The 17,809-nt window shown below is 38.4% G+C and overlaps 1 protein-coding gene across 1 annotated transcript in view; it reads left to right on the forward strand.

The window, feature by feature from the left end:
* Nucleotides 1-16,241, forward strand: part of LOC143257417 (MICOS complex subunit MIC60-like) — a 46,902-nt gene extending 30,661 nt beyond the window's left edge. Inside the window, exons 13-14 of the mRNA XM_076516059.1 lie at nucleotides 11,194-11,422; nucleotides 15,026-16,241. Coding sequence (XP_076372174.1) covers nucleotides 11,194-11,422; nucleotides 15,026-15,657 — 861 coding nt within the window. The 3' untranslated portion in view covers nucleotides 15,658-16,241. The remainder of the gene's footprint in view (nucleotides 1-11,193; nucleotides 11,423-15,025) is intronic.
* The last annotated feature ends 1,568 nt before the right edge of the window (nucleotides 16,242-17,809 follow it).

Here is a 17,809-nt window from a genome sequence, read left to right on the forward strand (position 1 = left end):
CTCTCTAGTCTTACACTGCTAAATTAGGGACGGCTAGCGTAGATAGCCCTTGTGTAGATTTGCGCGAAATTCAAAAACAAACCAACAAAACGACCTTTGAAAACGCGCGTTGAAATGTTCGCCACAGTCTATTTATTTATCAGAAAATGTGCTTATCAGCTTTATGGCCTAGATAAACGCTACCAGAGGTGTATTAAATTAAAAACTTAGATTGTCAGAAATGACAACCCGTCTTCAAACCTAGGTAACGTGCAACTGTTTTTTTTTTCCTTTTTTATGTGAACATGTGTATTTGTTTTTTTACCTTCATCAATTTCTTGTTGAAAATCAAAACGACAGCCATGTTTTATCTGTATCTTTTAGTACATCAGTCTGCCGAACTCGGCTTCTTGTTTGTTTTGTACTCCCTCCCTCACACCAGTTGTGATAGTAAGTGTTTCTTTGTTACAAGTTTTTATACACCCAGTTTATTAACGTCTGCAGTAAGAGGTGTATATTTCAAGCTATCTACGCCGTTAGCTGTGCAGTCTTTAATATGGTGCATCTCTCCCTCATCAACGCAACCGAAGTAGTTGTGACGACTCCCAAAACATGCGCGTGCTTTTCATCTCGATTTTCAGAACGTGAAAGTCGGATCAAAATTACAGATTAATATATCTTGTTGTAATTCGACTGATGTGATACGAGGAACAATAGATTAATAATTCTCATCGACATACGAAAGAAATTAGTTCCATAAACTTTAATTTAATATATATATATATAAAGGTTTGGGTATAGATGAAGCCTACAGTGGAGGATTTCTGTCAATCGCTTTCGTGTTAAACAAGAGGTTGTTTGAATAACGTGGCGCATATTGTTATTATAGTAGGAATTTGAATCTGTAACAAGGGTTAGCAGAAGAGCACGTTGTGGTATTTCTGTAGGTGACTTTACCATCTAACGAAAAATGTAGGTCGAAGTACATTATTTTTTGTGCCTTACAAACCTGTATTGCGGGAAAAACAGTTTTACGGTAGATGTCAGTGTCGTTCAAAGCATATGTATGTATGTACTTGTGTGTATGTAAAGTTTAACCATTTGGGTAACGTTGTAATTGGTCCATAGCTGACGCACCCCCGCTTGCGCCATTTTAGGCCCATTTCAAAGATCCGAACTTTCTCGACAGCAGACGACACCGTATGTAAACACAGCACTTTCTACGAAGGCACGTATAAAACCCGATTCACAGATAATAGTGGAATTTGTTGAGAAATGATCAAAAAATGTTTGCCAGGGTTGCAGCAATTGAATAGAAAATGGTGTTCGCTTTTTTGGATTTCTGGCAGATCTTAAAAAAGAGAAAAATTTTGGAAGCGAAAATTGGAAGTGTTGGTTGGAAATCGTAGGTAAAACGGAACAAACCTTTGTGGAGTAACGTAGATCAAGTAATAGAAAATATAACGTTTAAGATAACGTTTTCTAAAATCCACACTTGGGTGTTTCAGTATCACAGAACTAGAACCAGAGGCTGACAAAAGTCACTTAACCTAACGTTATGCTATGATCAATAACGCTAACTTTAGGCTTGCTAACGTTTAAGTTCTCCACCAATGGCACAGTGGTATGTCTCCGGACTTACAACGCCAGAAATCAATATCCATAGTGGGCAAAGAACAGGTAGCCCATTATGTAGCTCTGTGCTTAATTACACCCAAACCAAATGTTTGAGTTTGGTCTGTCCTAGGCGAGGCAAAATTTAGGCCCTATAAATTACACAGAGTATATCAAACTCTTGTTAACACGCCGAAGAGTGTTTATATATAGTTAAGATTTTAGCCTGAAGGGGAATTCGGACCTTAGATTAATCAATGAAATGTTCCATCTGATATTATTAAGCCTAATACTCGGCTAAATCATTTGTAAGCTGACCTTGTTTGAGCTTGGGAAAATTATAAAAACTAAAATCATTGAAACTTCCAGAGACACTTGATTAAATATACCTAATAAAACATCAAACCTGTTTGCCCAAGAAAATGAAACTCTACTCATCAACAATTAGCACTCCAACAACAAACGTAAAATCTTCGTCGCTTTCCTCGCAAACACGGAACTTCCATACAGGTTTCATCAATATCGTGAAACTGGTAATTGGTTTTAGGTGGGACCTATCATGGCTTCCGTTTCAGTGGATACGTCACATATTGACAGTTGGCCAAATTCTATATACAAGTGGCTTTGGTACTGCCGTAATGGATACAATAGAATTATGATTATTTCTTACCCTCTAGTGTTGTAGATAAGGCCTAACTATCATATTTGTAAACAATAGTTCGAAGTTTGCAACGGTCGTTCCGTTTACTCTATTTAAAAGTTTTGTGTATAAAATTATAAAACTTTTTTTTTTTCCAGAAAAACAAAACGTATTTACGTATTCCGTACTAATATAAACGTATTAATACAAGAGTAATTAAAAACGGATACATAGTTGGGATGCTGCTTTAAAAGAATTGAATCCATTTGATTGTTCTCGGCGATGCCTGGATCAGTTCCAGATCCATTAGAGTCACAGTTCGTGTGTATAGTGTTATTAGTCCAGTAAAACTTGGATTATTTCAATTTAGTCGGTTTTTTTTTGGAAATTTATTGCCGATTTTTTATCTGTCGACTCAGCATATGAAATGTTGCGTTTCGCGTTTTACACGCATTGTGGCGCTATAAGAGAGGGGCGAAGTCAAATCCTTTTGTTTGTTACGACTAAAATAGCTCAGAACTTGTTTTGACCAGCTGACTCCCCTTGCAGTCTATGACTTCAAAATTAGGGAGAGCTACGCGACATTCAGTAATCAGACTTTTCATATCGAGTTGTTTCTTAGTTACGTCATAACCAAAATGGTATAAATAGAAACAAACAAATAAACTTGTATGTAATTGTATTCAAAACTCAAGTTTATATATCAACTCCTGAAACGGTACAGCAGAGTTGATTCTCTTTATGACTGTAATTGTAGTTTTTGTTGCTATGGCAACACCTGCTTATTTTCTGTCCAAATAAAACATGATAATAGATTTAAACGATCGCTGAAAATGAATCAGACTTGAGACTTTCGTATGTGTGTACTATGCTTTCAGTCATGGTTCAAATAAAAATTACAACAAGCGGAGATGCTAAGTATATGATTCGTCTTAGAAGTCCCGCCCACGTCGATCAAGAACATGCGACTGTTTTCTGTCTAGTCAGTAAATAAGTAGCGGGGAATTATACAGTGCGGCGTGCCTGTCATCTGGTTTAGTACAACGAGACTGTTTCTCCTTGTACTGCTGGTAGGGGCAGGCGTGGTCCAGGAAAACTTTGGTTCGTTTGAAAATCCTTTGATATAACCAGCAGCTGATGACGTGTTTTAATTTTCTGAGAACAATTGATATTACCTACTAATTAGTGTGGAATACAGCAGGCACGTGAAACACCTGGTCCTATCTTTGGTATTCTCAGGTGCACCGATTTACCTACATGTAAGAACTGTAAATAACAGGAGGACCTATCAGGAAACGTATCATGGAGTAAACCAGAAAACTTTTAATTTGACTGCGTTTAAAGAAAGACGCTAAACTCAGGGTAAACGCAAAGTGTAAATTGAACCCTAGTGACAGAAACAGTCAAACTGGATCAGTGCATTGAACAGAAGACACTGCTTTTACTTGAGGGTAAGACTGGGTTTGGTAACTAGCGTATTAACCAAGGAACGTACGATGAATTACCTTCTGTTTTAACGCACGTTAGCATTATATACAATAATATATTATTATATAATACATCTCTCTCATACGCGTATGTTTCCCATGTCACTGTTGGTCTTTCCAGTGCAAAATAAGAGAGAATAATATCCTCAAGGATAGCACCTGATCTTCCAGGGTAAGATATCACCATCGGCCTTTACAAGATATGTTCAGTTTTACAGCCTTCTTTCCCCCCACAAGAAAGTGAACATATGACATCATATTGGAATGACTCAGAACAGTTTAGTAATTAGAGGGAAACCAATCTGACCAGTGTTCTGTTGTTAAAACAAGAAACTGTTAAAGTAATTATGTGTGATGTTTAAGTTTTTAGTCAAGTTGAAACGTTTACCACGCCAACTAAAGATAATGAATACGAAGGATTCCTTTGTATACCACTGAACGGAGGTTCCAAATTTCAGTAGTTAGTTTCCGTTGTTACAATGTTGACCTCTGTGAAGCACGTATCTGTTTTGTACGCTGACGTTGGCACAAGTTACTAAAATTGTTTGAAAAAGTCGTGAAATATAATTGACGTTTTAACAAAAACTGATTTGCTGCTTATGGGAAATGAAAAATTTGTTTTTTGTTGTTGTTTTGTTTTAGTTTCATTTTCTTTCGTAAGTGCTGTAAAATATGTAATAGAAAAAAATGATTTTTTGAAAAACTTTTAAGATGAGGGTATGAGAACCGGTTAGTCACATTAAATATCTAAAATTTGGAACTTCTGTTATTTTATTGCAATGTCAACATATGCACGTGCTTATCATGTATAAGGAGCTTTTTGTTATCGATTTATAACTTTTTGACCTTTTGTAATAAAAAATTACAAAAACTGGACAGTTTTACCTAACCAAGGCCAAGCACGGAGTTGTAGTCAGCGTTCTGGACTGAAACGTTAAAGTTTCGTGGTTCATGTCCCGTTATTGCCACCCCCCAAATGCACTCTACATTTTGGTGTCGTGGATGCGTTATAAGAGTGACGGTGAGATTCCACTTTTTCATCTAGCATGAGTAACCTAAGGGTCGTCAATGCACGATATTGACTGTTTGTCTTACCTCTAATCTATCATTTCAAAATAAGGGACGGCTAGCGTACATAGCCCTCTTTTAGCTTTACGTGAACTTCCAAAACAGACTTACTCAACGTTTCTTATTTTCAGTTTTATTGTGAGTTCAATTTTTTGCTTGTCGTTATGTGATGAACCATGCTCCAGTAACGCCAGCTCAGCTCCCTCGTAGCTCAGCGGTAAGTCTGAAGGTTTATAACGCAAAAAATTGTGTTTCGATTCCCCCAACGAGTAGATCGAAGATATCTCATTGTATAGCTTTGTACGTAACAACCAATAAAAACATCGTGTTAAAAAGTGAAGAAAAATCGACCTTTAGATGTAACGGCTATTCTAATGTTAAAAAAAAAGACGAAATGTTGGCGAACCCTTCGGTGTGGATTCCTGTACGTGGTGAGGGGACCTCCCAAGGAAGGATCTGTTCTGTCAGTTTGCCTCCTCTTGGATCTAAACATCCACCCACGTATTTGCCGTGTGTGGTGACCCGTGAAAGGGAAGGAGAGGATCCTGGTGGTTGAGGGGGCCAACCGTAACACACCACTTTAACCTTGAATTCCTGTAGACGGGCATCTCTGGGGTGGCCCCCTTGGGTCAGTCAGCTGGGTTAGGATCAACTAAGTACCAGTGTTGGATGTTCTCAACAAGTGTTGTGAACATTGTATCTGATGCTGGTGTTTGGGTATAGTGCTCACGAAACCCTGGCGCTGCTTCAGTGTTCCTGTTTGGCACTGTAGTGCGCCCCCTCGTAGGTCAATGGGCACCTCAATATTCCTTTTTTATTATGGATTCTCCAAATAAAACTTAAATGAAATAGTGAAAAAATAGTCCACAGGTAAACGACCACGTCTTGAAGATTCTGAGCAGCAAGCTGTAACACCTGTTGTACCTTATTTTTTGTACTACATTTGTTTTCAGACGAACCTTTAGGGCAAATGTCTCTCTTTTTCATTCAGAAGGGGCTAGAGGGACTTGCTGGCTCTTCAAAATCAGTAAAGAAGCTTCGATCTGGTGACATATTGGTGGAAGCATCCACATCTCAACATTGAACTACTCTTGCATTCAAAAGCAATTAGGGATATACCTATTGAGGTTACACCTCATGCTACTTTGAATTCATCACAAAGAGTTATGGTTGAGAGGGATTTGAAGAACATTCCGAGTCGGAGATTCTTGCTGGTTTCTCTACTCAAAGAGTTTCTGCAATGAGGCATATCTCCATTCCCAAAGATGGAATTATGATGCTAGCCAGTGTCCTCATTCTGACATTTACGTCACCACATCCACGTGCTACCATCAAGGCAGATTATCTTAATTGCAAGGTATACATTCCAAACTCTCTCAGATGTCTCCAGTGTCAGCGGTTCAGTCACTCGGAGACGTCATGCCGTTGTTCTTTGACATGTGCTCGTAGTGGTGGCAAGGACCATGATGCCTATGAGTGTGAAATGGACCCTTATTGCATCGATTGCAATTGCTCTCACCCGTCCTACTTTCGTTCTTGCCCTAAATGGTTGGATGAAAAAGAGGTGCAACGTTTGAAAACGATTCATAACATTACTTATCCTGAGGCTTGAAAGTTACTGTCCCCACTTCATCTTGGACCAGTGCTGCTGCACTTCGTTCCACTACTACAGTGAGAGTGCAAACAGATCTCTTTGTACCTTCAAAATAATCGTTCTCAAAACAAATGAAAAGTATTCTGACCTCCATGGTTAAAAAAGTTGATGAATCAATTTCAACACCCATCTCTGTTCCATGGGCAGGATTCATGGAGGGCAATAGACCTCCCTCAAATAAGGACAGAAAGGAAAAAGGTTATCCAATCGATTGGCCTACACGTAAATAAAAATGGCCACCTTGATACAATGGAACTGTCGAGGTTTACGTTCTAATCTGGATGACATCAAAACACTTGATTGCTTCCTACCATCCTGTATGTCTTTCCTTACGGGAAACATTTCTAAAACCTGCCGATACAGTCACCTTTTGGCGGTTTTCTTTGTATGAAAAGGACAGATTGTGTGATAGACGAGTGCATGGAGGGGTGACACTGTTGGTTGATCAGCATGTGCCTACCCTGCTTTTGCCACTCGACACACCCTTGGAGATCGTAGCCATTCGCCTTTCCTTGGGTCATACCATCACTGTTTGTTCTATCTACCTGTCGCCTGAAGAGACATATGATCAGTCAGACCTTGATGCTCTTACTGAACAGTTGCCGTCTCCTTTTTTAATCCTCGAGACTTTAATGGACATCATCCCCTCTGGGGAAGTGCTGATAATGATGGAGTGTATGCTCTCTGATCACAACCTCTCTTTTCAATAGAAGTTTTTCTACTTATTTTCATGTACCTAGTCAGTCCTTTACTGCTATTGATCTCTCAGTTTGATCCCCGTCACTATTCTCTCATTTTTCATGGAGGGTGGATAATAATCTACGAGGCAGTGATCATTTTCGTGTAATTTTTAGATAGACTGGCGGTAGTTGATGCCACCCGACCGGCGTGCCCCAGTGGAAGGTGGTTCAAGCAAACTGGCCTCTTTTTCACTGCTCTTGCAGAACTTGATCCTGCCATCATATGTAAGCCATCAATAGACGACTGTGTGGCAGCAGTGACTGACTGTATTATACAAGCAGCTGCTTATTGTATTTCTAAAACCTCGACACGTTTTCCACGATATTTTAATCTGTGCTGGAATTCTGACTGCCACATGGCATAGAAGGCTAAGAAATGGGCTTTGGATACTTTTCGTAGGTATCCCACACTCTTGCACTGTATCACTTTCCAGCAGGCCCATGCACATGCTTGTTGGGTAAGATGTCAAAGCCAGAAGGAATCTGGGATCAAGTTCACAACCAGTATATCTTTTGCCTCCAATTCCAAAGTCATATGGGACAAGATTCGAAAGGTCATTGGACAATTTTATCCTGTCCTCCTCTCGATCTTGCTCTCTGATACCCAGAACATTGCCGATACTCTAGGTGAAAGCTTTTACCGGGTATCTAGCACATCTGCCTTTTCCTCCACTTTCTTAGCCATCAAGACTCGGGCAGAACAATCACCTGTTTCCTTTCGAGCTGATTGTCTCTATGATTATAATCGTCCCTTTATGCTTGTGGAACTCAAACTGGCCCTTCATCGGTTTGACAGCACATTGGTTGGACCTGATGGTATCCACTAAGAGATGCTGCGCCATCTATCTCCTACTTCTCTTGCTATTCTTCTGGTTGCTTTAACCAGATCTGGCAGGATAATGTTTTTCCTGATGCCTTGTGCCAGGCTATTGTCCTATCTTTCTCTAAGCCTGGGAAGGATCCCAATATTCATTCAAACTACCGTCAAGTTGCTTTTACGAATTGTCTCTGTAAGACCTTAGAGAGGATGGTTAATGCTAGTCTTCTTTGATTCCTGGAATCAAACAACCTCCTCTCGCCCACCCAGTGTGGGTTATAGCACTCCACCACAGACCACCTAATTCAACTTGAAATATCAATCAGAGAAGCCTTTCTCAAACGACAACATCTTGTATCAATATTCTTTGACATTGAGAAGGCTTGTGACACAACATGGAGGTATGGCATTTTGCGAGACCTCCATATATATGGGTTAAGTGACCATTTGCCCATTTTTATTAAAAAAATTTTATGGATAGGAAATTCCAAGTTCGTATGGTTCGACACTTTCCAGTTCTTTCGTACAGGAACTTGGAGTCCCTCAGGGCTGTGTTTTTAGCGTCACACTTTTCAGTATAAAGATTAATGCCATCACTGAAGATCTCCCTCTTACTGTTGCAATCAGGCTGTATGTCGACGACTTTCACATCTCATGTTAGTCGTCAAACATGAGGTGTATATTGAGCAGCAGCTACAGACTGCCCTCAATCATTTACTGAAGTGGACCAGAGCAAATGGCTTTAACCTCTCTCTATCTAAAACCATTTGCATGCACTCTTGTCACCAACGGGGTATTCACCCTGATCCTGAACTCTGTATCGGTTAAGTTGTGTTGTTGCCTGTGGTCCCTGAGACAAAGTTCTTGGGCTTATCTTTGACCATAAGCTGACCTTTATACCACACATCAAGCAGCTAATGGTCAAATGTACAAAAGCACTGAACATCCTCTTTGCTCTCTGTTCCACCACTTGGGGAGTGGATCAATGTTGTATATTAAAAATATATCGTATTCTTATTCGATCGAAACTCGACTATGGATCACTTGTCTATGGCTCTGCTATGACCTTGGCCTTAAAGATGTTGGACCCCATTCATCATCAAAGGGCTTTCTACACTTCCCCAGTTCAGAGCTTATACACAGAGTCTCATGAACCTTCTTTGCATCTCTGCCATTTGCAACTGTCTTTACTATATGCTTCGAAACTTTGTTCCTTACCAAAGCATCCCACTTGGGGTTGTGTTTTCCTTCCTCGATAGGCCATACTTTTTCAGAACAGACGATCTGCCATTGTTTCTTTTGGCCTTCGTATCCAGGCGTAGTTGGATGAATTGGGTCTCTCCTTAGATAACATTGCTGTATCCACTGCTCAACAAATCCCACCATGGCGTTTTACAGTCCCCACATATGACCTGTGTCTAAGTCAAGCATATGGTTTGGTGTTTGCTTGCAGAATCCCCTCTACAGCTTCTGTGTTCACTGCTGAACTGTACGCCATTTCTCTTGCCCTGGATCACATAGAAGCTAAGCAGTACTTAAACTGCACTATTTATACTCACTCGCTTAGTTCTCTATCTGCCTTGGAATCGCTTCACATTAGTTCACACCCTATTCTCGTCGATATTCAAAACCGACTGGCTCATTTCTCTTTAACATCTACTTCTATCCAGTTTTTCTGGATACCGGGCCACATTGATGTTCGCGGGTACGAGCTCGCCGACACCGCAGCTAAATCTATCTGCTCTGGCACTATCACCGCTGTGCCTGTTCCATACATGACTATGGTTGTGTATTCAAGGCTTGGCTCCGTGCCAGCTGGCAGTCGACTTGGAGTGAGCAACGCGAAAACAAACGTTTCCAAATAAAACCTTATATTGGACTTTGGCCGTCTCGCTTCTGTAAGGATCGGAAAGAGGAAGTTGTTCTAACTAGACTACACATTGGTCACAGTTTTTTAACTCATCGTTTTCTTTTATCTGAAACTGATGCACCAATGTGTAGTCTGTGTAACACTTGGGTCACAATAAGCCCAATTTTATTGTCTTTCCGTCGTTACAATCATCAACGACGGCACCATTTTAAATACGTTTTGTCCAAAGGCTTATCCATAACATGAGACAGTATTATTGGTGATGGTGACACTGTCCACCGTGGTAATGTTTTTAGTTTTTAAAGGCCATTAATCTTTTTAATGTTATTTAAGTTGTTTTTTTTAATTTATACATTAGACCTTTTGTAGTGTGATTCCCTTTTAAGAATCAAAGTCCATCTAGTTTGATTTGAAATTACAAAATGGCCGTAACGTTAAATAACTCGAAACCAGGACTGGAAAGGCCAACTTCAGGTGACTGACGGTGGTTTTTTAACTTACCTGTTAGTCTTCGTGGCAAGTTACGATAATTACAATTATGCTACAGAAAGCTCTTTACAACTTGAATTACTGTAGTTTTTCTCTTAACGTTGTAGACTAGATGTAAACATTGGTTTTATGCTGTTTGTTTTTCGTTTTACCTTAAAGTAAATTTAGTAAAATTCATAAAAGGAAATTAATTTTAACTTTTTACCAGATGATTGGCGCAGATGGCCGAGTTGTTTTGTGCCATAAAACACCAAACCAACCAACCAACCAACCAATTTTGGCGATCAAAAAATGTATCTGGAGCTTTAAAGGTCATTTTCCACACACTTTTTTTTATCGAAATGTGTAAATCTTCTCGTTCCACAATAAACACTACAAATTTAGAAATATAATAAAAATAAACAACTTTTTATGTAAAATTCATCTGGATAACAGGTCTAGAATGTTTACACAATTTCGGAATAGGTATAACCATTTGTGTTGTATGTAAACCGGTTTAAAGAAACGGTTAAACCCTGAGAAATATTTTTATCTTAAGTCTACCTTATCTCTCTCAGAAGCCTTGTTTGTTTATTTCATTCATCAACATATTTAAAACATTTCACGATTCTTTGCTCCTGTGGTGTTGCATAGTAGAGATAGTTAGTTAACTCCCACTGTTAATTTTGTGGATAATTGCTATCAACTATCAATTGCTTGTGGATAGTTGTTACTATCAACTAGCTGTTTTTTCATCTGGTCAGGTGTGTGAATATGGCCTTATTTTTTAGTTTGCACGAAATATTTAAAATGAATGAATTCATGTAAGTTGTGCGTTTTTTGTTTTGTTTTTCAGGTTGATAATTTAAAGGAAGAATTTGAGCACGAGCTCCGCCAGCAGTTGCGTAGACAGGCAGCTGCCCACAGTGACCACCTTCAGGAGGTCCTTCTGACCCAGCAGAAGGAGTTGAGCAGAAAGCACGACGAGGAACTGAAGGAGAAAGTCCTACAGGAGAGAACTCGCCAGTTATCTGAAATGGCCGAATCAATGAGGAAGTTGAAAGGAATAGAAGATACGTTAAAAGGTGAAGTACCGTATAGCAATACGGTTAATTAGTACACGTACTCAAAAAATATGTATTTTCGGTATTTCCCAGCTACTTATTCCTGAATCTCGATATATATAAACATATGTTTACCGACGTGATTAAAACACCTTTATATTTTAGACCTTTTCACGGTGACTTGGTGATTATGGCGCTCTACTCGGTATTTGCGGGGTCGAAATCCGTCGCCCAACATTATCGCTCTTTTAGCCTTGAAGACAAAATAATGTGACGGTTAATCCCTACTATTCGTTAGTAAAATAGCAGCCCAAGAGTTGATATTGGGCGATGTTGACTCTGGCAGATTACTTAAAAATTGGGGACAGTTACTGTAGATGATTTTTGCATAGCTGGTTTTGCCCGAAAATTTAAGAAGGAAGCCGTTTCACAGTTTTTAACGTTGTTTCGTTGTGGCTTTTACCTGGGGAAGGGTAACCGCTCTAAACATTTTGTGAGTTGTTCGAAGGTTTAGATATTTCACACTTTACTGTAGTGAATTTGTCAGTTTTAAAGTTAACTTCACTACGTGTATAAACTCTTCTTTCCCCTCTCACAGCATAATTTGACCGCAGGTTTTACTATGGTCAGTTTTATTTTAAATATAAACCGATGTAGAGGTTTTACTTGTTGGTCAGTCCTATACAAGTACTAACTGAATAATTGTGAGCTTTTACGTACTCCAGGATTTCACGTTTGTTGAACGTGTGTTTGGATTGGTTTGTTTTGAATTTCGCGCAAAGCTACACGAGGGCTATCTGCGCTAGCCGCCCTTAATTTTCAGTATAAGACTAGAGGGAAAGCAGTTAGTCATCACTACCCACCGCCAATTCTTGGGCTACTATTTGACCAACGAATAGCGGGATTGACCGTCACATTATAACGCCCCCATGGCTGAAAGGGCGAGCATGTTTGGTGCGACCGGGATTTGAACCCGCGACTCTCAGATTACGAGTCGAACGCCTTAACCCACCTGGCCATGCCGAGCCTAATATTGTTGTCTTGATCTGTACTTAATTCAGTTTACACCATAATAGTCTTTGTCCATGCAATTTGTCGTATAAATTTCAGCTAGGTCTGGCATTGGCAAATGGTTAGAGCGCTCGACTCGTAATCTTAGGGTTGCGAGTTCGAATTCCCTGTCCCACCAAACAAGCTCGTACTTTCAGCAGTGGGGGCGTTATAATTCTACAGTCAATTCCACTCTTCGTTGGTGAAAAGGTAGCCCAAGAATTGGCGGTTGATGGTGATGTCCAGCAGCGTTCCTTCTAGTCTTACACTGCTAAATTTAGGACAGCTTGCGCAGATAGTCCTCGTAAAGCTTTGCGGAAATTAAAAAACATACCAACCAAAGGCCACTAATAGTTCTGTCGTATCTCATTCAGCCAAATGAACTTTGTGTTGGGCAAAAGGCCTCGACTATATTGGGTGTAGGTTATAGAGTGAGGCTAACATATCTTTCCTCGTTTTCATTCATAACTTTTTCAGACTTGCGTACTAGCATTTTAAGAAACTGTAGAAAGAAACAGCAAACCAGATTCCAGGTTTTTAAATTTCTAGTTAGGCGTGTAACGCGAAAGTTGTGTTACTGATTTAGGAACTTCTACAAATGGTAGTCTGATTATATTCACTTGCCTTTTGACTTGTAATTCAAGAATATATCTTAAAAGTTATTTTTATTTTATATCGCAGAGAATTACATGGACCAAAACAGGATATTAAACGATGAAACACTTTTTTTAAGTGTTGATATTTTTGTACACAAATAAATCCTGAGTTACAACTTCGCACGACCGTTAGTCGCTGTTTGGATATAGTTTGTTCTCACTTACTCCCACCAATGTATTAGAACACTTAAAAATCCCAAAATTTATCAGTGTTTTGTAAATTAAATTCTCTGTTTCCCAAAATTATTTTTCCAGAACAGGTTTGTGTACGATATTCGGTCGAGAGTTGTCTTTTACACTATCCATGTTTTATTGTCACAGTTTCAATTCGAACAGATTATACCTTGAAGTATGTTGTGTAATTCAAGTGTAATGAGAACACTGAAGCGAATAATCCCAGTATGATCATGGTAATTATCCATTCCTTGGGTTTGGTATTATATCACCTGTCACGTTCAACACGGATTGTAGGTATTTGTGAATTAACTCCCACCCTTCGCGGTAATAACGTACAGGTGTGAATATCACATTCACAAGACCCTCTTTAGGCTTAACAGAAGGTGCAGCTTAATTCACACTACAGTCATCGAATTTCGCTGTTTAAATTCACTCCGAGCCGAAATTGTTTTCTGCAAGAGTTGGACCACGTGTATAGTTTCTCTCCTGACATGATAGTCAGGTATTCTCAGTTGTAACTAAGCCTTACTTTTTCGTGGTATTTTCAGTCAAAGGTAAGCCTTACTTTTTATGGTGTTTTTTAGCTAAGCCTTACTTTACGGTGTTCTCAGTTGTAGGTTTCGCCTTTCATTAGTTTCTTTTGTTGTTGTTTTTTTTACCTGTATAATACGGAAGTATTTACGTTTCTTTTGTAACAATATGTTGCTTACTGCCTTTCTTTTAGTGTTAGGAAAGTAAATATCAGTTTTCTTTTTTTTAATGAAGTTTTCCACTTCCGATTTGCTCAATAGATGGCGGTTTTTGGTGAGTGTTTTCAGTAACGATTTTTCGATTTGAATATTCCAGCGAGAGACTACTGAGCGCACACATGGTATACAAAATTGCCCTTTGAATATGTTTGAGACTTGGGTTTAAAGATCACAAGCGCGTGGCATAATAGGTTTAAATTTATTGTTAGAATGAAAGTTTTCAATGAGGGTAACATTTAACAGCCAATCCTAATAAAACAAAAAAGTAAAAATTCACCCCCCACACACACACACTCAGTGTACAAATGAAAACACTGCAACATATCATGTCGCGGGTTCAAATCCTCCGTACACCAAAGATTCCAAAAATGCTTGCTATTTCAGCTGTGGTGGCGTTATAATGTGACAGTCGGTCCCACTATTCGTTAGTAAAAAAGTAGCCCAAGAGTTGGCGGTGGGTGGTGATGACTAAGTACCTTCCCTCTAGTCTTACACTGTTAAGTTAGGGACGGCTAGCGCAGGTAGCCCTTGGGTGGCTTTGTGCGAAATTCAAAACAAACCAATCGTTTTGAGTTTACTTGTTCGTTTTAAATATTCTTTTATTGCAAGTTATAGCTTTAACAATGAGGAATAATATTTTAAAAACAGTAACAACGTTTCGGCCACTATTGATTTCATTCAACACCAAAACCTTCTTTAGCCTTATAACTAGCTAGTATCCTGCAAAACTGCTGCACCGGTGATCGAAACGTTGCACTTGTTTTTAAACTATTTTTCCTTTTGGTAAAATCTGTGACTTGTAATACAATAATATAACTTACAAACGTATACATTAATACGTGGCTAATAAATGTTGTATTTTAAAACACATCCAGGTGATTGTTGATGTAAGAAAAATATTCCTATGGTTTTAAAGAAAATAGAGATAACATTTCTATAGAAAAAAAATGTCTTTGCTCCTAATTTTATTCGTCATTTCATATTTTATCTAGCACGTGAAGAACTTGATAAGGCAGCCAAGAAGGCCCAGAAATTGTGGCTGGCCTGTCAGGCGCTGAAACAAAGCGTTAAATCCAGTCGACCTGACGAGGAAGGCTTCGGCCAGCCTAAACCCTTAGATAACGAGATAACGGCCATTGAAGAGGCAGCAGAAAAGGACAAGGCGTTTGTAGCTGCAGTCTTAGCTAGCATACCTGAAGATGCCATCCGTAGAGGTGTTTACACTGAGGAAAGTTTAAAAGAACGTTTCCACAAAGTTAATAAAGTCTGCCGAAGAGTGGCGCTCATAGATGAAAATGGTGGCTCCCTCTACAAATATCTAGTATCTTATTTACAGTCACTCCTAGTAATTGAATCAGCGAAACTCCCTGCTGGAGAAATGAATAAAGAAAACGAAGTTGACCCATCCAAATGGGATACTTTCGACATACTAACGAGGATTCGCCATTCGCTGGACCATGAAGACTTGGAACAGGCCCTCAGATACGCCAATCAGCTTAAAGGGGAGCCACGAAACGTGGCTCGTGACTGGATTAACGAGTTAAGATTGCTATTAGAAACGAGACAAGCTGCGGAAGCTCTGATAGCTCATGCAGCAGCTGTCAGTGTTCAGGCTTACCACTGAAAGATAGGAAGAACCACTCTCTTGGTAAAGGTCAAAGATCAAGCCTCTTGAACCCTTATAAATTAGTCTATAATTTGGGGTTAAAGGCGGACAGTGCGATATTTTAATTGTCAATATCATTAAGTTATCTACGTTTGATGAAAAGGTGTTTTTACTGGACGAGTGGACGGCTAGATAAACTGTTTTTAATTTGAAATCAGATTCTTACTTCACCTATCTTCTCTTTCACTTTGTACAATACGAGAAAATCTAGATATAAATATAAAAAAAAAGAAGACCGTTAGCTGCAACTTTAAGGTCTTAATTATATCGTACGAAGATGGTACAAGTAATTAACCCCATCGTTTTGACCTATTGCTATGAAAGTTAGTATTTTGGGCACTAGATGTCAGCTTTTTCACACATTATATAACAATATAATATTGTTAAGCTAAAAATTAGTTTAATCTTGTCATTACTGGTCCCCAGGTTTTGAGGCTGTGTAGTTAGAAAAATATGAATTTATTTTCTGAAGACAAAGGCACTTAACCCGGTAATTGATTTTGTAAAATGAAACCGAAACCTAAATAAAAGTGTACCAACTACTCAGCTTAATTTTTTTTTCCATTTGTTAACTAACCACACAGTGGAGTAAATAACTCAGCAGGGCCTCTTGAGTTTAAAAAAAATGAGACTCGTCGACTCTTTAAAAAAAAAAAAAGAGTAAAATTTGTATGCAATTTGTAAAACTCGTACTGTACGTTGAAGATTTCAAATCATATAATTTCTGAATATTTACACCTTTAGTTTTATTTTCAATTTAATATTCGACTGTTGCCCCCCGCTAGTACAGCGGTATGTCTACTGATTTACAACGCTAAAATCAGGGGTTCGATTCCCCTCGCTGAGCTCAGCAGATATCCCGATGTGGCTTTGCTATAAAAAAAAACAAACGCACACACACATTCGACTGTTGTCTCTGGGCGAATAATACTCTAACTTTCAAGTTGTTGCGTCGTAATAGTAATTTTAATTGTTCCGTTATTGGTCCAGCACTGTTGCCTAGTGATGATCGGATTATTCCGCTGTTTCTTAGTAACGGTAAATGAATTAGTCACATTCTTAATTTCATATTAATAAATATAGAATAAATTTAAATTTTATAAATAAACGACATTATGACAAGAAATTTATATTTCTTTTATTGAACGCTCAACTTTTATCTTTACATCTTCAGTAGCTTTCCACTAAAATAAAATCTGTAAAAGGACAGTCAGACATTCAAAATAAAACTTTGTTCTGCCAGTCATGGTTTGTGTTTTACTGAAACGCCCATGAATAAACTAAAGCGAAACGTTGAATGATCAATTAAATAAAAATATGGAGTTATAAGGTCGTTTACTAAAAATATTAATCGAATTATTCTACTCTGAGTTTTACGTTATCTTGAAATGGTAAGTGGAATTATTTTTTCTCTTGTTTTTACGTTGTTACCTAGTGACAATAACTGAGTCAGTCTACAAAAACGTAGAACATCACATGAATTTATTTGTAGAGGGCGTCGCAGAAACCAGATAAAGTCCCTGGTGTAAAACTACGGAATATATGTAGTTTCAAAAATGTTATTTTTATAATTTGACAGGGAATAATATTAAGAAACCACGTGCATGGGATTGCGTAAAATTAACTGAAATATAACTTAGGAAATGATAAAAAAAATTAAGATGTATTATTTATTTATATTTATATTAAAGCGTCGCTATTAGGCTTATTTGTATTTTCTGACACTACGTTATTAATTTAGCCCTCTAGAGGTTTGTTTAGAATTAGGAAAGTATAAAAATATTTCAACAACGCTGTACGCCATAATCATTGACAACACGTTTCACTAACTGCAGAACTCGGGAACAACTAACACAGTAATGGGTAGAAATGAATTTATTGGGCATCGTGCGGTTGAAATACTATTCATTTTTCTTATTGAATAAACTCCAAGGGTCTGAATAAAAACAAACGTTAAATATATAATAAACATAATATTTGACAAATATAGCTATACTAATGTAAGGCCATTTTAGAAAAGGCCTTCACACCATAAAATCTGTTGTCAGACATTTCGATAACAAGCTATTTAATGGTGTAAATAATATATTACTGTTTGTTCTCTGTATTG

Source organism: Tachypleus tridentatus, chromosome 7, assembly GCF_004210375.1.
Source record: "Tachypleus tridentatus isolate NWPU-2018 chromosome 7, ASM421037v1, whole genome shotgun sequence".
NCBI classification, from domain to species: Eukaryota; Metazoa; Arthropoda; class Merostomata; order Xiphosura; family Limulidae; genus Tachypleus; species Tachypleus tridentatus.